The 26,062-nt window shown below is 35.6% G+C and overlaps 1 protein-coding gene across 2 annotated transcripts in view; it reads left to right on the plus strand.

Moving 5' to 3' along the window:
* The first annotated feature begins 6,029 nt into the window (after positions 1-6,029).
* The window catches only part of LOC110775483 (uncharacterized), a 48,157-nt gene continuing 28,124 nt past the window's right edge, over positions 6,030-26,062 (plus strand). For both annotated transcript variants that reach the window (XM_021980085.2, XM_021980086.2), the window contains exons 1-6: positions 6,030-6,391; positions 16,809-16,940; positions 20,231-20,302; positions 23,515-23,585; positions 23,684-23,783; positions 23,857-23,955. In XM_021980085.2, coding sequence (XP_021835777.1) covers positions 6,242-6,391; positions 16,809-16,940; positions 20,231-20,302; positions 23,515-23,585; positions 23,684-23,783; positions 23,857-23,955 — 624 coding nt within the window. In that variant the 5' untranslated portion in view covers positions 6,030-6,241. The remainder of the gene's footprint in view (positions 6,392-16,808; positions 16,941-20,230; positions 20,303-23,514; positions 23,586-23,683; positions 23,784-23,856; positions 23,956-26,062) is intronic.

A 26,062-nucleotide genomic window follows, 5' to 3' on the forward strand; every position in this document is an offset into this window, starting at 1 on the left:
ATCGATTATTTATAAACCTAAAAGTTAGTTTTATGTTTTCGGCTGCAAAATTCTGAATAAGCCGTTACTTTTTCACACGGGCAATAATACTTTGGTAATTCTCTATAGTTATAAATATTATATTTATAAAAGGGTTATTTCAGAAAAAGGGAATTGTCGTGGTGTTACATTATCCAACTCTGCCAAGGACATTCTTGTTATTCCCGTGTTTTCGGTTGCTTCGGAAAGTTCTTTTAGCATGGGTGGAAGAGTGATTAGTGCTCACCGTTCTAGGCTTCATTCTCAAATCGTGGAGGCTTTGATATGCTTGCAAAGTTGGTTGATTGATGATGTGAAAGGTAATATTTAGAGTTATATATGTATCTTTTTTCTCTTACTTTTATTATATAATTTACATTCTTCTCTAATATACTTTTTATTTGGTTTTATAAATGCAAAGGCACACTTGATTGGAAGAATTCGTCATACACAATGAATGAAGATTGTGATTACGATAATGAAGCTCAAGATATCATTGACATGGTGTGTAGCATATCATCATTTTATTCTTTGTTTTATATTTGTATATAATTTTTGACTAATATTCCTATATGGTTGGTCATTGACTCATTTTGTTATTTTTTTCTTTGTTTTAGGATATTGATGATGTTAATAGTGATGAAGAATAGCCCTCTTGAAGTTGATAGATGGACCAAGTGAAGAATGGAAGATGTAACATTGTAGTTTGTTAAGAATTAAGAATTAAGAATTGTAGCATTATTGAAGTTTCTTAAACTTTTAATATTATTTATGTAGGATTTGTTAAAGGATTTTGTGTCATTTAACACCTTAAAAAAAATTAGTTTTTGTAATTAAACACCTTACTTATTTTTTATTATATTTAAACACCTTAAAAATCTAAAAATTTATAAATCAACACCGCTTAACGATTTCCATAAGAAAAAAGCGTTGATTTTTAACCATGCTATAACTTCCAAAGCATAATTTGATGGTAGAAGGAGTTGTTTACCACCATATCATGCATTGGGAACTTTAGTATAGTTAAAAACTAATATTTTCTCTAACAAAAATCGTCAAGTGGTGTTGATTTCTAAATTTTTTTGTTTTTTAAGGTGTTTAAAAACAATAAAAAATAAGTAAGGTGTTAAATTACAAAAACTAGTTTTTTTTAAGGTGTTAAATGACAAAAAATCCTTTGTTAAATTTGATTTTAGTGAATGCTTGTGTAATAGTCCTATATTTTAAGTCCCATTTTAATAAAAGACTAATCATTCTTTAGTAATCCAAATACGTTTAAAGCTTTGTTTAATGCAGTAGGAGTTAGTTAATTTGTACTTATGATTTTAATATATTTTAAGAAAAACAAAATTTGGAGGAATGACACGTGTATGTCATAGGAAGTGCCACCAAAAATGTTTTGTTGTCAATTATTCACTACATTTTAGATGAAAATGGCAACCCAAAAATCTCTCTCCTCTAGCTTGATTATCTGCTGCTGCTTCTGTTTCGTTCGTTTTCTACAACACGAGTTCGGATTTTGCCAATAGTTTCTTCAGGAAAGTTGTAGCCCTTGAAAAGCTAATCAATTTAGCCTCAAGAATCACTCAATTTGGAGTTGTATTGTGGGAGATACGCCCTCTTCTTGTCACTGCTGCTGCAGTTGTTGCTTTCAGCACCAACTTCTGTTTTCCATGATTTGGGGATACTTGTGTTCATTTCTAGCTTCTGGTTTCTAAACAAAAGTTGTAGATATCTTTGAGTAGATGATTTTAGGCGCAAAATTCACTCAATTTGGAGCCATATTTTAGGAGATATGCTCTTCTGAAATCAGTCGCTGCTGCTGGCTACAAGTTGTGTTGATACCTCAATTCATTGTTGTTGCGGCCTTGTTGTTATTGATCTTTCCTCTGAGTTCCCAACTCTGATTTGATTAGCGAAGTAGAACCCTTGTTAAGATAATATATGGAGCTTATTAAAGAGTTGAGTTCATTCATATATTATGAAGATTGAACTATGGATGTATAATTGGGAGTTCAAGCAAAGGAGTGATGGGTATCATGAAATTGGTGTTGATGATCGGATTATGAACCTGAGATCGTACTCTTGGAGTATTATTGTCGTATGCTTAAGGTACACATTGTCCATCCATTTTTCTAAAAGTTGGCTTTTGTTTCCTGAATTTTAAGAATTATATGATTTACATTTAAGAATAAAATTTTGATTTATTTTCAAGTTCTATGTTGCTGTGATTTGGAATTTGAGATTTCGGAAAGAAAGTATGAAATGTACATTTATTTTAATATTTCAAAGAACTTCCTATTTTGATTTCCAATGTGAAATATATGATTGATATGAATGTGTGAATTGTGAAAGCTTGAGTGTGAGATTTGTGAAAAGTAACGTGTGTCTTGGTATATGATCGGTGCCAGATTTTGTTGAAAATAGTTATGCCTATATAAGAATGATATGGGTTGTGAAGTTACTAGTCATTTGCATTATGGAAAGCTATGGATAAGCCTAAGTTAGTGTAATTATGTTGGTATGTTTGATAAATAGGGTTTGAGCATCTTTCTAAGTATTCGAGCTATGGTGTGACAAATTTTGAAATAACCTACGGAGTTCATGATTAGAAAATTATGAGTACGTGACTCATATATATTGACCTATTTTTTGGGATTAATAAGGTTATCAAGAACTAGCTACCAGTTGACCCATACGTGAGAGATTGATTTCTTTTGTACTCTTTGTTTTCTTGAACCACTATTTGAGCCATAAAATTTTATAACAAGATCTACAAATTATTTTTATAAGACTGTTATTTTCTTTATTTATGTTATGATTAAATTTATCGCTAAATGATAATTTCAACAATATACCAGTTATTGTATGATCTTAGTTTGAATATGACGAAAATGATTGGTTACAACGAAAAACACTTTTTGAACTAAGTTTTATGATTTGGTAATCATAGGAAGTAAACTAATTGATCTTCTAGAATCTAGTTTTTGAACTACTCAACATATTATGTATTTTAATCAATTACTTGATTTTCCAAATTATGAAGTAAGACCTATATTTAGCAAGTTATTCTTATCGAGTGGGAAGCTCAACATTTTATTAAATTATTTCGTTTGAGATATTTATATGATTTTCTGTAAAGAGTATGTTTGAATTTGAAAGACCAAGATTATTCTCTGAATAAGATGAAATAATATATTTATATTTCAAAACGATTAAATTGTGGATTTACATATCCGTTTTATACTTTAACCCTAATGAGAATTAGTTATAAGATCTATGTGATAGAGTTTTGTACGTCACCATGTGCGATTGAGCATGAAGTTAAGTTTGACTAGTATGGATTGAGCTATTAAGCTTGTTTGGGTATAGTATTTTATTGAGAAGTCAGATTCATTTAGAATTACTTATAAGTGATCATACTTTATGACGATTATGCAATTAAAGGATATGAGCTTATTATGCTATTGCGAATATAAGCTAATGGTTTAGAGGTGTGATCTTTGTGTTATATACCAAATTGATTGAGCAATTGTGTACTTCAAATTAAGGGCTCTGTGGATTAACAGTGAGTTTGGAAATTTGAGCTGAAGAATATGATTTGTGATTAAGCTTAAGAAATTTGAATTGCCCTAAAGTTTAATTCGCACTCAGGTGCGGTTAAGAGTGTAGAAATTTATATAATACTATGTTTAAAATTGTTTTTCAAAGCATCATGTATACGAAATTTGTGAAAAGTTATGAGTAATTCATTTTGATCTTTAAGCGAATATATTGAATTTTGTATAAGTATGGTTTGTGCCAAGATTTTTAATTGTGTTTAATTCAGATGTGATTTGGTTTGTGATACAAGCCTTGAAGACTTATTTTATATATTTCTTAAATTTGTTAAATTAGTTTTCAAATGTGTTTTAGTGGGGAAGAAGCCGTTAACAACGGCCATGAACAACACTTGTGTATTTGTGTGTGATACTGTGATCTGTGTAAATGCACATCTGTGCATCTGTGTAAATGTACATATGTACATCTGTGTGGGGACATGTCCTAAAAAGTCTTGCAAGCATGTGTGAAAAGGTGGGTGACGACCCCTAAAAGTTTGGAGACAGTGGTTCTTCAACCCATCTCTATTCGTGTTATCTTCCCCGATTTATATATACGTTTGAAAGATTAAATGTGTTTGATTATGCTAGAAGTAGCAAATATTGTGAAGTTTGTAAATGTGTGTGATTCGAAATGCAAATGATTTGCCAAAAGAAAAAAAAAACAAATATCTCTTAAATCTTTGAACTTGTGCAAGCCTTGAATTATCAAAGATTTCTAAGAAAAACATTTTTGATATTACAATGTGATATTATTTCCAAAATAAATTTCGTATTAAGTTTATTGTTCCCAAATTAAGGAATGTATATGTGTGATGTGGAGGTGAGCCTCAACATGAAGATTTTCTCCATGTTATATCGGGAAGCGGAGAATTAGTCTTAGTTAAGTTGTGTTAGTTGGTTAAGCTCAGGTAAACTCTGAGATACGAGTTGAGAATTGGTGATGGATTCATTTTCAAAGCATGTGAGATTAGTTACGTTGAAAATTGGATTTGAGGATTTCTAAAAATATAAATCTTACGATCTTTGGAAATCACCTGTAGATTGAGTCCAAGCCCTTGCTTGGTTTATTTATGAATTATGAACATCAAAGTTTTGTTCAATGTTTCAAGTACTTTAAATCATTGCAATTTGATTACTGAGCTTAATTTGATTATGATTTGATTCGTATTGAATCGGTTTTATCTTCGAAATAAATAACTCACGAAATTATGTTTTAAGCCACTAAAATGAGTTTCAGGTTGGGCAATGTGTACTCAGTTTCCCTGACTTTGTTCTTTGAACCTGTCCTGGTGGGGGCAGATTCCTATTCGTGATTTTGCAGGGTTAGTTAACGCTGGAAGTTGAATCAGGGATCGCAAATGCAAAAAGAGATATTGCTAGCTGAATTTCATATAGAAGGTTGTAATAGTTTTTGTGTGAATATTATTAAAGTTAAATATGAGGAGTTATTGAATATTATGGATTAATTCCTTGTGGGTTAAGAGCTAAGTTTGATTAATGCTATTAAGTAATTCTAATTAGCAGCTCGTTAAGAGCGGGCTGTTATAGCTTGTACAGGCAAATAGTGTTGTTATTGAAGTTTTATTAAACAATGTTTTAAGGTTAAAATTAAAATTAGGGTCGTTTGATGAAAAAAAGAAATTAGGATCCGTTTTGGACCTGGATTCATAAGATCAGTCGGATCTGGATCTTCAATTTCATTACCCATCAAATTCGGGTAGGATCTGTATCCTTGCCTACAAACGGTTCTGGATCTGAATCGATCAGGACCTTACGCGTTGCCATCCTTGTGAGTCAGGACACATACAAAAAATAAATAAGGCAAATTTGCCAAAAAAGACCTTTTATAACTCAAATTTTGCGAGAAAGGACCTTATATAATTTATTTTGTGAAATCACACCTTAATGTAAATTTTATTTGCGAAAGACAACCTAAAGGAAGTTTTCGGCATTGACTGAGCTTTTCCGGCCATTAACTTGCACGTGAGCAACACGTGTTGCTTAAGTTTGGCTAAAGACACTTTTTTCCCGAGTCTTGAATTTTTAAACTTAATTTTTTTTCGATTTTTTTTTCAACTTTAGGTTTTAAATCTTAGAATTTTGGAGGAAAATTGGGTTTAATTAACAAAATAAAGCTACACGTGCTTTTCACGTGCAAGTCAAAGGCCGGAAAAACTCAGTCAATGTCGGAAACTTCCACTTGGTTGTCTTTCACCAAAAAAAATTACATTAAGGTGTGTTTTCACAAAAAAAAAAACCCCATTAAGGTGTGTTTTCACAAAAAAAATTTACATTAAGGTGTGTTTTTACAAAAAAATTATATAAGGTCATTTCTGGCAAAATTTGAATTATAAAAGGTCATTTTTGGCAAATTTTCCAATAAATAAAATCAATCGTGATTATTTTTATTTTAGTGGGAACTGGGAAGAGTAAGAATAGAAAAGAAAAAGAAAAAGATAAAGAAAGAAGGTATATCGGGTTTAATCCTAGTTGCAGCTCATCTTTTGAGATCAAGAACGCTGGAATTGAATTGGAGGTGAATCTGTAATTGGAGATAAAGAAGCTGGAATTGGAGGTAAATCTGTAATTGGTGATCAAGAAGCTGGAACTGGAGGTAAAATATGTCGATACCGAGGGAGCCGGAACAAGTGATGAAGTTTCGAGGAGGATCCGTGCTTGGGAAGAAGACTATCTTGAAGAGTGACCATTTTCCAGGCTGTCAGAACAATCGCCTTTCTCCTCACATTGAAGGCGCCCCTAATTATCGCCAGGTCTTTCTTATCTGCAATCATTTCATTTTTAGTCTACCACTCAAATTAGGTTACTCAATTGACGAGGGATTAGGGATTAGGGATTAGGGATTAGGGATTAGCTTTGGAGATTAGGGATTCAACCCATAAATTAGCTTTGGATTAGATTAGGGATTCAACTCATAAATTAGCTTTGGATTAGGGAGTTACTAAATTATAAATTAATAGTATAGAGTCTTCTTTAAAGCTAGATTGTTCAAAGAAAACATGTTATTGGTACTAAGAGTATATCTGTTCAAGTCATAGCATATCATTTGCGTTCATCACTTTCAAATGCAGGATGTTTAAGGGGACAATTTAAACAATTAAGGAGGACTTACAAGAAAAGACCTATAAGTAGATACAGTGGCGGATCCAGAATAACAAAGTAGTGGGTGCGGATCCAGACCTACGGTAGATTAGTCGTACAAATTGGCAACCATAAAGCTTCTCTTGAATCCAAACATCTTCGCTAAATCGAACTCTGTTGTCATGTTGAGCCTCAAAAACTTAGGCTTGGCTCAAATTCAAGAATCTAACATGCTAGCTCGTAGTTGATCAGACTTGAATCTAATTTTTTTTTTTTGGTGGGAGCTCAATTGAAACTTAGCCCTACACAAGGATTCCTCAATACTATAATAACCATTGTCATATTTTTTCCTGTCGTAAACCTCCCACCTTGTACCATATGCTTTAATTAACGATGTGGTACACAATTTTATTGACTTTGCCTAAGTGAGTGATCTATGGCAGAGGGAGTGTTTCATTATCTATGAAATTTTTAAATTTTTATGTTCTTTATAATATATATAATTATAGTCCATAAAAGACTTATACGGGTATTTTTTTTGCTAGCCTGATTTGATATATCCAAAATGCACCAGTGACCCACCCAAGCTTAAAGATTCAGAGGTGTCATTCACCAAAGTTAAAGTTAGCTTTTATGTGTCCCCCTTGCTTGTGCCCTATGCTTATTATTGTTTGGGAAAGTTGTTTTAATTCCTGTAAGTTGCTTGTCATCTATCACTCTATGCTAATGTGTTTACATATTAGTTCTTAAATGTTTAATTATTTTGTGTAATTAGGCCCTGTTCTGTTCACCTTATTTCCACTTATTTCAGGAAAAATATGTTCAGATAAGTTCTGATAAGTTCAATTAAGTTCAGATAAGATAAGTTCAGGAAAAATAAGGGTTGACTAAGTACAATTTATAACTAAAATAAGTTTTGATAAGTTTTAATTGTTAGCTAAATAAGTAATTGGAACGACTTAACTGGATATTGCGTAATACGAACTGAAACAATTGTCGTGCCGTGGCCGGACCACTGCTCTAAAAGACAATTCCGCGCTACCTCCGATGCAGTAGAACGCTTGCGGTTGCCCTCCAGGGTTTACACGACACCGAGAATTATGTGCACTCACAATCCCCGATTGGAGACCAGAATATTTGCCCAGAAAGAGAGGAATTTGAGAGAGAGATCGATTGTAAGTTTCTGTATGTTTTTGTGGAAATGAACGATGAATTTATAGTGAGGCTTTTGGGAAACTGTAACAGCAAAAAACGGCTAGTGGAGAAGTTACGGGAGTAATGGGGAACTGCAACAGTCATAAAACGGCTAGTGGGGAGTAATGACGTGATTAATGGAGCAGTTTCCAAAGTTAGTGGGTTGATTAAGTCTTCTGACTTAATCAAACCGCCCTTGTCCAAAAAGAATAACCCGGCCCACAAAACCCACCCCACGCCCGCGAACCGCAAGTACCAAGTACCAAGTACCAAGTACCAAGTACCAAGTACCAAGTACCAAGTACCAAGTACCAAGGCCCACGGCCCACGGCCCACGGCCCTCGCCCGAGCCCGGCCCGGCGCGCGCGCGCGTGTGTGTGTTGTGACCACCCATGCCACTCACATGCTTTCTTAAACAAATGTTTCCCTCAAACCCCCAAATATAAACATTGAATATGGTTTGTGTTTTTCCCATGTGGGACTTTTCATATTCCCACATTTTCCCACTCATTTTCTTTTGTTTTCTCACTAGGATTTCCAACAATCCCCCACAGGTCCGAAGATGAGAAGAAAAAGAAAGAAGTAAAAGAATTGAATTTCTGGGCAAAACAAACAATTGAATAGGTGTCAATGTCTTGCGACTTGAATTGACACTTAGTGACATTCAAGCTAGAATCTCTTTCCTACCAAGTGACTTTCGTATTGAACTTAATAGGGGGTTAGAAACTCATTACTCAAAGCACACAATTGAACATGTATGATATTCTGAATCTCCGCCAATAAAAGTGACGCATTATACTGGCCATACGTCCATAACCTGGATGCTCATAGGTGCTCTAGAGAATAGCCCATGCAATTCTCATAGGAAGCGGCCTCACTTCCACACCTAAGTAGGTGAATCCCATCAAGTGTGAGCTACATCACACCACCAAAAATATGGATATGGGTTCATTAAGAGCCGTATGCTCAACCTCGTTCAATAATAGCAAGCACATCATAGACATCTAAGGGATTGACAGAAAATAAAATTTGTGCTTCTGAATTATTACATAATGTTCCCCTTTGAACTCATGGTGAGTAGGAGTTCATTACCTTACAATTCATCCAATGGGCCTCAAGCCCATCCCCTCCGACGTTTCCAAAACTAGTTTCTTACATAGGCCTTTCGTTAACGGATCCGCGATGTTCTTTTCGGACTTGACATAGTCCAGTGATATCACTCCACTTGACAGCAATTCTTTGACAGCCTTGTGCCTCAAACGAATGTGTCTTTTCTTTCCATTGTAGGCTTGGTTGTTTGCCACGTCAATAGCAGATTGCGAATCACAATGAAGTGCAACTGAAGGAGCTGGCTTCCCCCACAGTGGAATATCTGCAAGCACGTTCCTCAACCATTCTGCCTCATGACCTGCCAATTCAAGAGCAATAAACTCAGATTCCATAGTAGACATAGCAGTACAAGATTGCTTACAGGATTTCCAAGAGACAGCTCCACCCCCTAGGGTGAAGACATAACCACTAGTGGAGTTGACTTCATCATTTCCGGATACCCAGTTGGCATCACAATAACCCTCCAATGCTCCTGGAAATTTGGAGTAGTGCAATCCCCAATCCATGGTACCCCTTAGGTACCTAAGCAATCGCCTTAACGCACCCCAATGCTCATTGCTTGGGTTATGGGTGTACCTGCTCAATCTACTTACAGAATAGGCAATGTCAGGTCTGGTATAGTTCATGAGAAACATGACACTACCAATAATTTTAGCATACTCAGATTGACAAACAGGATCACCTTTGTTTTTCTTTAAATGAATGCTTATATCATAAGGGGTCTTGATTGGATCGACATAAAATGAATCAAACTTTTTAAGAAGCTTTTCAACATAGTGAGCTTGGCTGAGACAAATGCCATTTGGAGTTCTAATAATTTTCACTCCCAAAATCACATCTGCCTCACCCATATCTTTCATTTCAAATTTTGAACTCAAAAATTCTTTTGTTTCATTCACTCGATCCAAATCAGTACCAAAAATTAGCATGTCATCCACATAAAGACAAATAATCACACAACCAGAAGAATCATGTTTATAATAAACGCAAGAATCACCTTCATTTACATGATAGCCATTACTAGTCATCGTCTTGTCAAACTTGTCATGCCATTGCTTAGGCGCTTGCTTAAGCCCATACAATGACTTGACCAGTTTACAAACTTTGTTTTCTTGACCTGGAACAACAAAACCTTCAGGTTGAACCATATAAATCTCTTCATCTAAATCACCATTTAAAAATGCAGTTTTCACATCCATTTGATGCACAACAAGATCATGAATGCATGCAAGAGCAATTAAGGTTCTAATGGTTGCAATCTTAGTTACAGGAGAGTATGTATCAAAATAATCAATGCCATGTTTTTGAGTAAAACCCCTTACCACAATCCTGGCCTTATATTTATCAATGGACCCACATGATTTCAACTTTTTTCTAAAAATCCACTTACAGGTGATGGGTTTACAACCTCTAGGCAGATCAACCAATTCCCAAGTATTATTACTTAGGATTGACTGAAGTTCGCTATCAATGGCCTCTTTCCAGAAAACTGCATCAACCGACCTCATTGCCTCTTCATAGGTTCTAGGGTCGTCTTCTAGGATAAATACATACACAAAATCATCAGTGATCAAGAAAGGTTCAGTTAGGAAAGCAGTAACAAAATCATCACCATAACTTGTTTCCTTTCTTGCCCTTTTGCTTCTCCTTGGTTCTAAATCAGACTCATTATTAGTAGTGGAACAAGGAGCAATGGGTAAAGCATTAGAGGTGCTAGAGGATGGTACATCATTACTAATGCAAGAGATCTTTAAAGGAAAAGTGTTTTCAAAAAACTCAGCATCTCTTGCTTCAATAATGTTACCACTTGCATAAGAGTTGTTAGCACCTTTAACTAAAAAACGATAAGCAGAACTTTGATAAGCATAACCAATAAAGATAGAATCAACCGTTTTGGGACCAATCTTGTCTCTTTTGAAACTAGGTAAGGCAACCTTTGCTAAGCACCCCCACACTTTCAAGTATTTCAGGCTTGGTGCTCGACCTTTCCATAGCTCATATGGGGTCTTGTCCAGCTTCTTGTGAGGCACCCTGTTCAAAACATGACAAGCAGAAAGAATAGCTTCCCCCCACATATTATCAGGAAGCCCAGAACTAATAAACATTGAATTCATCATATTTTTTAAAGTTCTGTTTTTCCTTTCAGCAATCCCGTTTTGTTCGGGTGTGTAAGGAGCTGTTGTTTCGTGAACTATACCATTCTGTTCACAAAACGCCTTAAGAGTGGTAGGGTCATACTCACCCCCCCTATCACTCCTAAGTCTCTTGATTTTCCTGTCTAGCTGGTTTTCAACTTCAGCCTTGTACTTGAGGAACATCTCCTCAGCCTCATCCTTAGACCTGAGAAGATAAACCATGGTGAATCTAGAGCAGTCATCAACAAAAGTAATGTAATATCTTTTACCGCCCCTGCTTTCATAGTTTTTAAAATCCCCCAAGTCACTATGAACAAGTTCTAGTACTTCTGTCTGTCTATCTATTGATTTAAAGGGTTTCTTTGCAAATTTTGCTTCAACACATACTTCACATTTTGCAAAATCAGTTTTAGAAAAGCTTGGAATCATGTTCATTTGTTTGAGTCTTTTAATTGAAGCAATATTAACATGACCCAATCTAGCATGCCATAAATCAATAGACTCAGCAATATAAGCAGAAGAAGTACTAGCTTTCTTATTCATAATTTCAATGGAAACATCAAGAGTAAACAACCCCCCATTACAAAAACCCTTTCCCACAAATTCCCCATTGTGAGTGATAACTAGCCTATCAGAATCAAAGGACAACTTCAAACCAGCTTTCATAAGTAAACTACCGGAAATTAAATTCCTACGCATTTCTGGAACATGCAAAACATTAGTTAAAGTGAGAGTTTTTCCAGAAGTGAGAGTGAGAACGATCTTCCCTTTGCCTTGAACAGTTGCAGAAGCAGAGTTACCCATGAATACATTTTCACCATCAGTCTTCTCGTAGGAAGTGAACATTTCTTTGTTGGTGCAAATGTGCCTGGTTGCTCCTGTATCAACTATCCACTCAGCAACATCACCTGCCAGATTAGCTTCTGAAACAACAGCAATAAAATTGTTAGGATCAGCAACTGCTTCAACAAGGTGAGCTTGATTCTGATCTGGCTTCTTCTTGATCCTGCAATCCCTGGACTTGTGACCAGCCTTCCCACATTCAAAACAGTTACCCTTAAACTTATACTTCTGAATTTTCCCTTGAGGCTTGAACTGACTGCCCTTCCCCTTAAACTTATCAGAATAGAAATTGCCCCTAGGTTCAACCAGATTAGCTTTAGCAGACCCAGAAAATACAAATTGACCCTTATTCTTAATACGGTTCTCCTCCTCAATTTTTAAGTGACCTACGAGTTCCTCTAGGGTAAGGTCTTTCTTCTTATGCATTAACTGGTTTCTAAAGTCTTTCCATGAGAGTGGCAGTTTCTCAATTAAAACAATAGCAAGAGTTATATCACATATACTCAAACCCTCGGCAGCCATAGCAATACAGATATTCTCATATGCATGAATCTGATCAATAATAGGTTTATCATCTTCAACTTGAAAACCTAACCATTTACTAACACAATAACGTTTCGTACCGGCATCATCAGTTCCATACTTTTTCTCTAAACCATCCCAAATATCCCTAGCATGATTATAGCCCATGTAAATGTCAAGCAAAACGTTCGACATATGATGTAACAACATCCCCTTACAGGTTCTATCATCCTTAGCAAACTTAACCTCAAAATCATGCAATTCATCATCGTTAACAGGTTTCACAACATCAGAAATAACATACGCAACATCAATATGCTCCAAATAAAATCTCATCCTAACAGCCCAACGTTTATAGTTTTTCCCATCAAGAGGTTCCAATTTCGACATATCAGGAATAAGAAATTTCGACATATTCATAGCCATAACAGAATAATTGTCTTTTAGATTGTTAGCTAAATAAGTAATTGGAACGACTTAACTGGATATTGCGTAATACGAACTGAAACAATTGTCGTGCCGTGGCCGGACCACTGCTCTAAAAGACAATTCCGCGCTACCTCCGATGCAGTAGAACGCTTGCGGTTGCCCTCCAGGGTTTACACGACACCGAGAATTATGTGCACTCACAAGCCCCGATTGGAGACCAGAATATTTGCCCAGAAAGAGAGGAATTTGAGAGAGAGATCGATTGTAAGTTTCTGTATGTTTTTGTGGAAATGAACGATGAATTTATAGTGAGGCTTTTGGGAAACTGTAACAGCAAAAAACGGCTAGTGGAGAAGTTACGGGAGTAATGGGGAACTGCAACAGTCATAAAACGGCTAGTGGGGAGTAATGACGTGATTAATGGAGCACGCCCGCGAACCGCATTCGCCAAGTACCAAGTACCAAGTACCAAGGCCCAAGGCCCAAGGCCCAAGGCCCACGGCCCTCGCCCGAGCCCGGCCCGGCGCGCGCGCGCGCGTGTGTGTGTTGTGACCACCCATGCCACTCACATGCTTTCTTAAACAAATGTTTCCCTCAAACCCCCAAATATAAACATTGAATATGGTTTGTGTTTTTCCCATGTGGGACTTTTCATATTCCCACATTTTCCCACTCATTTTCTTTTGTTTTCTCACTAGGATTTCCAACATTAATAAGTTCAGATAAGTTTAGTTAAGTTCAGATAAGTTCAGATAAGATAAGTTCAGAAAAAATAAGTGAAAATCAGGTGAATAGAATGCAGCCTTATGCAATAATAATAAAATACTTGAGCTTGTTTCACGATCTTGTCAAGTCTAGGTCTTAAGCCTATACCAAGATCGGGCTCTAGAGAAGCCACTATTGAATAAATATCAAGGGCAATAAACAACACGCTGAACATCTCACACATCATCACCCAATATGTACTCTTGATGACATTGTACAACAGAGCTCCATAATCGAGAGGAAACCACCATAACATTTCCACCAAAGCAACATTTTCAACAACCCTTCCAAGACCCAATCCTCCTTTTGCCTTAGGATCACACACGAAATTCAAGCTCACAGGATAATCCCTATTGTCCTCCTAACTACAGACGATAATAAAAACCCTCACCATCCTTCCAATGTTATTTGCGTTTGTCATCAGAAATTTAAAAAAAATAGAGTAGAAAAAAATATAGAGGTATACTCGACAAACAAGATTTAATTACAAGTGAGAAGTACACCAACTTCCGTCCATTTCACCTCTTAGAAATCTTTGTAATCACTCTTTCCAAAATGACTTCGATCGCGCAATAACCCATAGAGGAACACTTAAATAACTTATCGATTTAGGCTGCTTTATGTTCACCTTGTTTCTACTGAAATTAAGTTCGAATAAGATATGTTCAAGAAAAATAAGCATAACACTCTTAGTCTTAACTTGACAACCCAAAATATGCCATCTATTTGAACCACAATACCTTATGAGAGCAAAACAATGCCATCAATATAATTCAAATTGCAACATGAAGTTTCTCCTTAATCGAACCTTCCGAAATCTCTAGAGGTTGATACATCCAGAGTAAAGAAAAATGTGGCAAAGGATTTATATGACACAATAATCAAGAATAAAACAGTGGACACCCTTTTATCCTCTCCACTGAATGACGAATCTTATTCTCTCAAGGACATCAACAACGAACTCCCAACTCACTATGCCATATTGCCATAGGATTTCTCGAAGTGTAGCTTGAAATCATGTCCTTTGAATGATTTTCATCTAGCTACATTTGCAACAAGAACCACATTCAAGACCTGCCTGTCCTACACAAAATCACATTCTAACCATACATCGAAATTGTGAAATTGTATAGGAAAATAAATCTCCCTACCGACCGTGATGATCCAACCGTCTAACTCATATCAAAAGAAAGGGAAACCGTAGTTCCCCATAAGTTAGGCTAGTCCCGTATTACTCCTTGAGTAAATCAAAGTATGACTATCAAAGGTCCAATTGTTCTACCATGGACTTAGTACATAGGTTTATGATGCATTCTTACACAGATAAAACACAATTAATTGCACACACACCGTCTTGCGGAGAATTATTGTACTACTTAATTGGACATAGCTAACTTTCCGAAATTAAGACTCCAAGGCAATGTTGACCTAAAACCCTAGGTATCACGTGTGCACAAAAAAAAGGAGAGAAAAAATGCAAACGTACTGTTAGTTGTCTCAACCTACCGTAGGGAGAAGAGAAGAATATATCATTCACTAGCCACAAACGAAGACAATCAGAGCTCCAATTCGGCCATCACAATCATCTCACCCCTTCTGTATGTAGTTTGTACTAAAAATCTAACGTCATCATGCGTCTTGTGATGTATCTTATCTTCAACTAATAAATCTTGGGATTTTCCCTTAAATCGTAGTTCAGATTTGTAATGTGAGTCTTTAAGGACCTGGATAACTAGGGTTCATTGTAGTTCATCTGTACTTGTTCATTTCTTGCGATCTATGTAGTTTGTAGTGCTGTAGCAATTTCAATGATTGATTTGTAATTAATAACTAACTTTTATGTGTTTATTACTCTCATTTTCCATCCTCTAATTGCTTATAGTGTTAAAAGAGTTATTGACAGCTTTAGGTTATTCTTGAATTAGAAAATGAATAAACTTATTTTTTAGTCAATGGATGTTAAATAAGAGTCTAATGAAAATTGAAGACAATTTCTTTGTTTTGTTTGGTGATCGGCGTGTGGATGAAAGCTTCATTGGCGGAATTTTGGTTATGATCATCTCCTTTTCTATCCCCTACCCCTCTCGATATACCTCGTCCCAAATTGCTCACACCACTTTGATCGACACAAGAATTTAGGCAAATTAATTGACTTTATTATTTTATTGTGTGGTGGTTGATAGTGGGGTAATATATAGTTAGGGGGAAGTGGATCATTGCTTCAAGATGTGAGTGAGTTTCCTTTTTTTAAATGGTTTTTTTTTAATATAATAATAAGTAAAATGGTCCTAAAGTAAGTGAGATACATAATAAATAAACAGTGGGTTCATGCTATTAGGGATGCCATTGTGGCGGGGCGGATGCGAATGAATGTCCCTACACATCCCTATCCTACTTGAAGTTTCATCCACATCATCCATTCCGGGTACACTATTCATCCTCATCCCCGCCCGAAAGGGTACAAACTAAAATCTATCCCCGCGGCCCCGCCCCACCACCCACCTCCATCCCCGTCTTATCCCTGACTCATATCTGTGCCAATCCCGCTTAGTTTTTTTTTATTTAGAAAAACCTTACAACATATATCATGGAACAAAAAAAGTACCTATCATAACAAAAAAAGTTCCAAACATACAGAGTTAAAAGTCTCACCTAAATTCATGTTATCACATACAAACAATCCAAAGACATAATTATGTTTTTCAACTTCCTATGTTCTTTAAATTTTTTAATTCGCGTAGGAAAGGATATTCGGGTAGGGTTTACGAGTATGAAGAGGGGCGGGTGCAGATGGGTCGATACGAGTCCAACACAAAATCCACACCTGCCCTTTGACCCATGACGGGTACAACTTTTATACCCATCCCCACCCCATCACCCGCCAGACCTCCCCCCATACCAACCTACTTGGGGTAGATGCAGGGCGGGTCTCCCATGAAACCCTCCCGCTGGTATCCCTAATGCCTAAATAAAAGTGTCCCAAGAAATTTGGGACGAAGGGGGTGATTGTCTTAAGATGTGAATGGGATATGTATTTTCATGCTCTTATGATTTGTTTGACTTAAATTTTCTTTGTTGTAACCATCGACAGGCAAATTCCTTACAAGTTCACGGGGTTGCTATTCCTAAGATAGATGGAATCCGAAATGTTCTTGAACACATTGGAGCACAAAATGACAAAAAGATACCTCATGTATTGTGGATAAATCTTCGTGAGGAACCGGTATGTTAATTTCTTCTCTAATCCGTGATGATAAATTATATTCTTGTAGTCTAATCTTTCTTGTTTGCGAGTTTGTGTCGTCCCCAATTGTGACTCTCAGATTTAGTCTTTTATGTTTGCATGGTTTTTACTTGTCCCTTAAGAAAAATAAATTTACATGTGACAAAAAAAGTTGTGTTTCATTGCAATTAGGAACCTACTTACATATGAGATTAAAATGAGTTTCCGTATAAACTTGTTTGAACTTGTGATATACATGTTCATGAGAATAAAGCAAATTAATTGATATGTGGTAGTTGATAGTGGTTTTGTGTGTGTGTGTGTGTGTTCTAATAGTTAGTGGGTAGTGGACCAATCAGACCAGAAATTACTTTTATTTTATTTTTAAAATTCTTTCAATTTTTTTAATTTCACATGCTATTTTGAAATGTACTTATTTTACTTATTCATTTATTTTAAATTTTACTTATTTTTTATTATCTCTTACAATATTTCTTCTATAATATATATATACATTTTTTCTCTTATCCTACTTTCATTAATTTCACTTTCTCTTCCTTGTTTTTTTCTTTTTACTTCCCGCTCCTTTCTGGTCTGATTGGTGACAATGACGATCTCCTACGACGATTCATGTTAGCCGACCCCAAATCATTTTGGGACTAAGGCTTTGTTGTTGTTGTTGTTGTTGTTGAGTGAGAGTTCTTTTTTTAATTTTATTTTTATAAAGTAGTAAGTGAAGTAGTCTGAGAAATAAAAAAATAGTGGGTCCTTTCCTTTTGTAGAAGTGTTGCAAGCATGGTGTAAAAACTAGCCCGAATTAACTCGTATCGCCCGAGTTAACAAGGTTTTGGAGGCTGGCGATACGAGATATCCCGAGTTGTAAAGGTGTTTTTAAAGACGGCGAGATCTCGGCCGGTTCAACCGATCCGAACGAATTTTGTCCGCATTAAACGTTATGAACCTCACATCTACTCAGTTTTCAGTCGAATTCCCATGTTTTCGACAAAAAGAAAGGGAAAAATGAAAGAAATGGAGAAACTACATTGAAATAGAGTAGAGAACTCCATTTTCAAATCTAAAACAAGAGAGGAGGGAGAAGGTAGAGAAAGGAATTCATTTTAATTATGTCGCGTGTACGGTTTAGGGGAGGGGGACTAGGGTGGGTAGTGAATGGGGCTAACATGGGGCATCTTTTTAAATTTCAAATTCCTTCGCGACAACCGCGACACGGTCCGTGACAAACGCATCAGTTCCGTTACCGAGACTCCGCGACCGATCCCGCGACCGTGACCGATACCGCATTTTTAATCTATGGTTGCAAGAAACTTAGGATAACTTTATGAGGAAAAAGTTGCAAGTAATCCGGGACGGAAGGAGTAATTGCTAAACAAGGCTTATTTATTTCTATGAAATTTGGTAAACTATTAGGTTACCCTTTAATATTTCTCATAAAGAAAAGTATTAGTAATGTGTTAAGTATAAAAGACATCATTTTATCAGCCAAGTCTCTTTGAAATAGGCGAGGAGCCTCTCCCCGCTTTTTCTTTTTAGTTGTAATTTCTTCAGTTCGTGAGGGTTTGTCATCCTAGTTGTATCTTTTTTTTTATACTCCACCTTTCATGAATATGATTCCCCCACATTCAGCACAAAAAATGTATCTGATATAAAAAACACCCCTCAAGGTGGTGTTACCACCTGGATGCGTGGCCATGTCGTTTGACCCAACCATGTTTTGGTCGGACATGGGAGGGAGTAAATGGAATATACTCAACAATTTTTCCAGCTTTACCTAGATTATAAAGTTAAGTGATCAGAATGTATGAAAATGGATCAGCATGAGGGCATTTGTTTGCTGGAGGGAGAGACGATCCTTTTTGTGGTACCCTCATTGTTATTGTGTGGTATCCGTCAGAGATCCATGACATAATAGAGAAGTGGTTTGCTTTTGGTGGGTGATGTGGAAGGGAGTTCATCATTACTAAGAAGTAATGATGGATTATAATATTAAGACTCCAATATGGCTTCTTGCCTTTTAACGTTTTAGAAGGGAGCTAGAACCCTAGAATGTAAAATCTCTCCCCTCAAGCTATACTTGGACCTTATTAACAGATTGGAAAAAATCGATGAATGCCACCCTTGAGAGGGACCAATCTGTTTTTATACTCAGTAAGCGTATATGTACAAGTGTATAATATACTTTTGATGTAAGTATTAACAAATATCTGCTTCGCTAAGAGAAGGCTCCTCTTAATGTGAGAGATTTTGGTTGACATTTGTATTGGGAAGAATCAATACAAACGATATGGTCCAGAAATGAAGGCCGGGGTTGGCTATCTCACATGACATTCGCTTGCTTGTCCTAGCTAATGGTGAGCCATGTTCACATATTTTCCTTTATTGTGAAATGACTTATTATCTACAGAGAAGACTTTATGTGGTATTGTGGTGTATAGTGAGGCTTGGGTAAGTCCTTCAATGTATGGGGTTAAATATTTGTTTTTGGGGTTTGGTGTGGGGGAAGAGAAGAAGATGCTTTGGCCAAATGCATCGATTGCTAATTTGTGACGCGTCTGCCCAAAGTAAAATCAGCATATCTTTAATGGAAATGCTTTCTGTTGTGATATTCTTTGGTATAACAGTCACCTTCTTAGCCTCTTTATGGGCTAAGGCGGCCGGGGCTTTCCTAAATTATGTTATAGGATATAAAGAAATTAGGGTAAATGTTAGTTTTTTTGTTTTTCCGATTATAACTTGTTCTCTTGATGTACTTTGTTTTGTGCAATTTCAATAAAATGTTTTTGCTTATATAAAAAACAATGTACTCTTTTATAAGGGAGAAACCTGTATTTGTCAGGCTACAATTGTAAAGCATCTCCAAGATATTATGTTGGGTTTAGAAGGGGAACTACTGAAAAGCCCATGTCAATTCTTGTCACTGAACTTTAAACTTCTCTTCTGCTGCTCAGGAGTCGCCTACTCCCCTCTAATTCTTGTCATATTGTTGATTCCTTCTTGACTTTATGAATGGCTGCATATGACAATTGTTTTCTATTCTTGATTGAGAATCTTTTTAGGAATGACAATTTAATTCAGATATAGTATCATGCATCTGAATAAGTATGAAGGCAATCATGTATTGGCAAAAGTAATTAGGAAATTCATTACTGTTCATGCTTTAAAGGCTGTTTTTCTTAAAGGTGATTCATTTTTTCTTATTTAAAAGTTCTTTTAGAATCTCGACTGTCGTTTTTTTCTTAGATTTTTCTTTTCTGTGTATATTTTTGTATCAGGTGGTATACATCAATGGGCGTCCCTTTGTGTTGCGTGATGTCGAAAGGCCTTTCTCCAATCTTGAGTATACGGTATGTTTCAATCGAAGGAATTCCCTCTAGAAAAGCAAGATCCTAAAATATTAATGAAAATGCTATTAGGCTCTTTAACTTTTTAGAATTTCCAGTATTAATTTATCCTAATATAATTGACTTTTTAATATGTAATAAAGATATGTGTCAGAGAGACACAAAGGAGGTGTCACTCATATACAAAAGGAGGGTAAAGCACAAAAAACTCAAGCCTTCAAGCTATCATGAAGTAATTTATCTATAAAATCTAGAAATGTCAAGTATAACTCAAGGCTAAAACTCAACTCCAACTCTACAAAAGTCTTAGAAAAGTGAACTTGAATAAGTCATGAGGGGATTTGAATCTTGCATTCAAAATACTCTCTGTCCTTTTCTTTAAGATCTTCAGAGTTGTGTTTGGTTCAAAATTTGTTCAGAATTATAATGGTACAAATTATATACGAAGTAAATAGTATTGTTGGTTTTGTCTTTGAGATAACTGTCACAATTGTATAATTTATATGTTACACTTGCAGTAAGTGAAAATAACGGTCAAGGTTAGGTCTTCGAGACCTTGCCAATGCGAAGTGGGAAGATCTTTAAGGAGGGAGGGAGTATATGTTTGTGAAGAATTTCTTAGCTACGTGCTCCTTGTGCCATGTGATGCCTTTGTTGATCAAGGGTCTGCTCTCCATGACTGAAGATACTACTGCGTTTACGTAGCACTAGTTCCATGTTTTTTCAGCGTAAAGACGTAAACTATATGACGGTTCTCCTCTTTTATGCTTGCTTGTTGTTATCCTTGTGGATGTGCTTCCTTTACGGTTTTAATTTATGGAACCGAAACATTTGTTCAGAAAAGTGAAGAGAAGATTAGAGAAGAGAATAGTTATATTCAAGGAAAGAATGGCTAAGTAGATTGTAGTAGGAACAAATGGTGATTTGTGACTACATCAAGGAAGAGAGTTTGATGATAAGGAGAGAGACGATGTGTGTGATCAATGTTCTGATTGATGCATCTTCCTTCTATTTTCAGCTATTTTGTTAAATTTAAATCACGATTAGGTGTATTGCTGTTGATTTAAAGGTGTTTTGGCTTTCATATTTTTTCCCCATGGTTTTCTGGTTATAATATGGTATTTCTCAGAGTTGGAATCTCATAGCTGAAATGGACAATGACGAATTTTTTATTTTAGATAAGGTGCTAGTGAATGGGTGCATTCTGCATGTTATACAATATTTACTTTAATTGTGCTTGGATGGCAATTGTGGGGAGTGATTTCTCTACATCGAATGTGGTGTCAGAAGGAATTGAAGCCCATGGTTGGTGGAATTTCCTTGGTAGTTGAAACATTCTGCATTTTCTTATCTTAATTGTCTTGGCCTCGGGCGTTGTTAGTAAATGGACGGACTTTGCAAGGATTTGCATTGGCAATGAATACGGGGAAGGTGGGCTATTTAAAGTGTGGAAAGTACAAGATTACTAGTCATCTTTTTGCAGTATGGTATAGTTTTCATGCAGTCTAAGTGACCCAAAAACTGGAAGTGAGTGTGATATACTTTGTTATAATATGTCATGGGACCTAAAGAAGTTCATTGTTTGGTGGAAAGATGGTAAGAGGAGGGCTAACAAATTTTAAGGAATATGGAACATTCTTGGTGAAGAAGTGCCTCACTGGCCAGTGGCTACAAATGAAGTGACTGAGGGGTTTAATGTAGGGGAAGAGGAGATTCAGGTGTCCCATTAGCGGTCTACAAATCTCATTTTTCTTTCATCTTCTGATCTCAATAATTTCAAGAAGATACCCCTGATATTTCAGATTCGTTTAGTAATATTTTGAATTTTATTTCTGTTATATCTTGTGGTAATGGTAGTGGTTTACTGCTATCACAATTGTGCTCAGGTCAGGATCATCTTTGTTATTCATCTAAGCCGCACCAAAAGAATGATAAATAAAACATTCAAATAGCATTGTCAGTTCAAATAGTCTCCGAATGGAAAATGAAGTCCGAATTCTCCAATAAGCCCATCTTAATTTGGATGGTTCTGCTGCCCCGTGTCATCTATCGGGGATTTGACCATCTCTAAGTACCAATGCAGTTGCTAGCACTTCCTTAGAACTTGTACATAATCCTGGATGAATGACAACTAGGTACAAGGTTATAAGTGGCAGTGTATAGTCTATACAAGGTTTGAAACTCAAAGGTGGAACCAACTCTAAATTTTGGGCCACTCAAATATTTTACCACATTTCAACCACAAATCTCTCTTTTGTTTTTTTGTTTTTTGTTTTGTATGATTTTTGGTCGAAGTACTGATTCACATCCAAGGATGTCTGTAGTGTGGTTTGAGTTCTTGGAACTTGGAAGTAACAAGAACTTGGAAGTACGTTGTGTGTGAATGTTACCTTAGTTCGTGAATTGGATTACTTGAGCTGTTGTTGTTTTGATGGATAAATGTGACTTTAGACCAGTACATTCTCATCCTTTCATTTAAAATTTACCTTTTGCATTGAAATCTGTTTAATAGTAGTATGCCTATCCGGGAAAAGTAGCGTAAATAAACCCAACAAGGACATGTCATAATCTTTGTTTTACTTAGATGGAGGGAGGGGTCAACTGGTTCTTTCTGCAAAGCTTTAACTTTTAATCTCTCATAAAAACTTTTTTGGTATTCCATCAAAAAGAAACTTTTGTGCCTAAACCTCTAATAAATACAAAGTTCAGTCAAAGGTGTCATCTTCTCTCACATTTTCTCGAACTCTTGTTCCTTCCGTGTTGCAGATTTTGGAATAACATTTTGTTCAAATTCATGAGCATTCTTTGTTCATAGTTCTAGAATATGAATATAGTTTCGCTAATTAACTTGTAACTCATGGTTGATTATATTGTTTTTCGTGTTTGGTGATTTTGCCACCGTGTAGCTTATAATTTATCAATTGTAGCTGTGTGTTAAATTCGTTAATTGACTATACCAACTTATTTTACCATTATGATCTCAAGTTCATATGAATCTGTTATCTTGTTCACCATCATGGAAAAGTCTGTAATTTGAATCATTACTGACAAACAACTTACTTTGTGGAAGAGAAGCACTATGGACATGTGGTAGTAGTCGAGATATATTTTTGTGCTTTTCTCTTGCATTATTATTGTTATTGTTTAAACTTCTTGGTAAAGGGTTTTTAGATTGATTTGTTTCAGTTTGGGTATGACATTCCTAAATATATTAGGGAATTAACAGGGATAGGGTGGAAGACATGGAATTTCGATTGAAGGAAGATATCTTGCTCGAAGCTTCAAGGTGCTTAAGTTGTCCCAATTTATGGGATTTTAAATGTGGTCAATGAATGTTACTGAAGGTATTCTCTGGTTGATTAAACTTATGTTTTCTGGTTGTAGATACGGAAATAAGATCCTTGTCACTGATGAATTGCCAGATGGACAAATGGTGGACCAGTGGGAGCCAGTGACTTGTGATTTTGTGAAGACGCCACTTGAGGTACAGCTAACTGAAAGTTGTGTTTCTGCATTTTACTCTTGTGCCATGTAACTAAATAATTTCCTTGGGTTAGGTATATGAGGAGCTGAAAATGGAGGGCTTTCTGCTTACCTATGAACGAGTTCCTGTTACTGATGAAAAGTCACCTAAAGAATCAGATTTTGATATTCTGGTATGCGTGATGTTTATTTACATTTTGATCTCCTTTATGAAAGTCTACAGATTCCTATACAAGGTTCTATAGTAAAAATATCTCTGGTTCCAGTGGTAGTTAAATACAATCATATTCATGTCTTTAATATACCCCCACCATAAAAAGCACAATATCCATAATTTTAGCTTATTTTAGAAGACTGTTCATTTGCCTACACTTACCTTGCATAGGTCTGAGGGTTTATATGTAACATATATGTACATGTTTTCATGCTTTTTTTAAATTTTATTTTTTATGTGGTTGGTTGGAATAGGTGAGTTGAAGCTCATGCTGAATACAATAGTTGGTTGGGTTGAGTTCTCAACACAATAATTCTCTCTAATTGGTTGAAGCTCTATAAACTAATATCAATAAGCGCCGCCTTCTTTCGTTCGCTTTAGTCCTTTAACTATTAAACATACCTCTCCTAATGACTCTTAAGTAGTTTAGGATCCGACTCGGGGTACTGTAGCCTGTAGGTGAAATGAAGGGTCCGAGTAACATAAGGTGTAGGATTGTTACTCCTTTTAGGAACAAAAATAAAACCCCGTTTCGTATCGCCTTGATGAATCCAGGCTGTCAATGGCTTGGTTACGTTATTTGTACTTCATCCATTTCAGTTTTTCGTATCCATATCCTTTTCCAATTAGTTTGTTTCTTCTGCCAACCCATATCTGTATTAAACCAATGAAGTCTTGTAGTATTTGTATCAACCACTATGTTAGAGATTCATAAACTAAGGAGAACTTGAATTTGGGACCAACAAGTGGGCACTTTGGAAGTTAGAGATAAACAATAAAAATTATTAAATATGTTTGGGTGCCACAAAGTGGGGTGAGAGATGATAAAGTAAGAATAAAAGGTTGACATTAATGAAATAAAGTTAAAAGTGATTAGAACTTAGGTACACCTCAAAATAGAAAGTGAATATGGGAGGGTACTACAAAATAATTAATAGTACAATCAAAAGATGTAACCATTTGCATTATATGCGGTCTCCAATTCTCACCTTTGACTATTAAAATCTATGTTATGTATTTAACTTATTAAAGTTGGTATTTTGAAATTTCATATTGAAATGAATCTAGCAAAACCACACTTCGATAATTTTTTTTTGTTTGTAAGCTACCAAAGGCGACCACTTGAATAGTAAATGGGTATATTTTCAAGGAATGGAGGTAGTATATATACTTTGAAAAATAATGCTACCTCCATTTTTCTTGTACTAACTTTCCGTTTAGGGTTGTATTATTTTGTTCTACTCACTTTTATGTTAATTTTATTTTTGTCAAACCCCTTTACTACTTACCCTCTTACTCCACAAAGCTTACACCTTTCAACTCCCTCTCTGTTTTACCCAATTCACTTTTTTCTTACACCCATTTACCTTTAAACTTCATCTTCATTACTTTATTCACTTATTCTAAGATTTTCTTAAACTATGTATTTACAGTGAGTCAGTAGTACTCCCTGCGTTCTAAGTGTTTACCCCATTTTTTGTCACTTTTGCCAATGCACATTTTGTATTTACAGTGAGTCAGTAGTACTCCCTCCAAATGCACTTTTATCTCTAATAACATGTTAGTAAAAATTATAAATTGTTGAAATTGTTAAAGTACTCATTGAAATGAATCAAAGAAGAATTAAATGACTATATTTTTTCCTATATATTTGATATAATTTACAAGATTTTCTTCAATTTGAATAGTATCAAGATTCCAAATGAGAGTACGATATAAGTAGATTTTTTCCCCCCAAATGGAGAGAGTATTGTAAAATTATTTATTGTTTTACTAAAACCATCCATTCATTGTAATTATAGTTATTAACTTATTATGATTAGTAGTTGAAGTACATGCATAATCCCTCTGTATTTAATTAAGAGATACACTTGGTCGGGCACGGGTATTAAGAAGAAGAATTGAATGAAATAAAATAATAAAACAAGTGGAGTTGAGTAGATATTTTAATAAGAAAAACAAGTGGGGACCATGTCATTTTTAGAGAGTGGGGGTGGGGTGTAGATAGGTTATTTAATTAGATAGTGGGGTTGATAAGTTACTAAAAATGGCAAGTGTATCTCTTA

Source organism: Spinacia oleracea, chromosome 5 (assembly GCF_020520425.1).
Source record: "Spinacia oleracea cultivar Varoflay chromosome 5, BTI_SOV_V1, whole genome shotgun sequence".
In the NCBI taxonomy this organism is placed as follows: domain Eukaryota; kingdom Viridiplantae; phylum Streptophyta; class Magnoliopsida; order Caryophyllales; family Amaranthaceae; genus Spinacia; species Spinacia oleracea.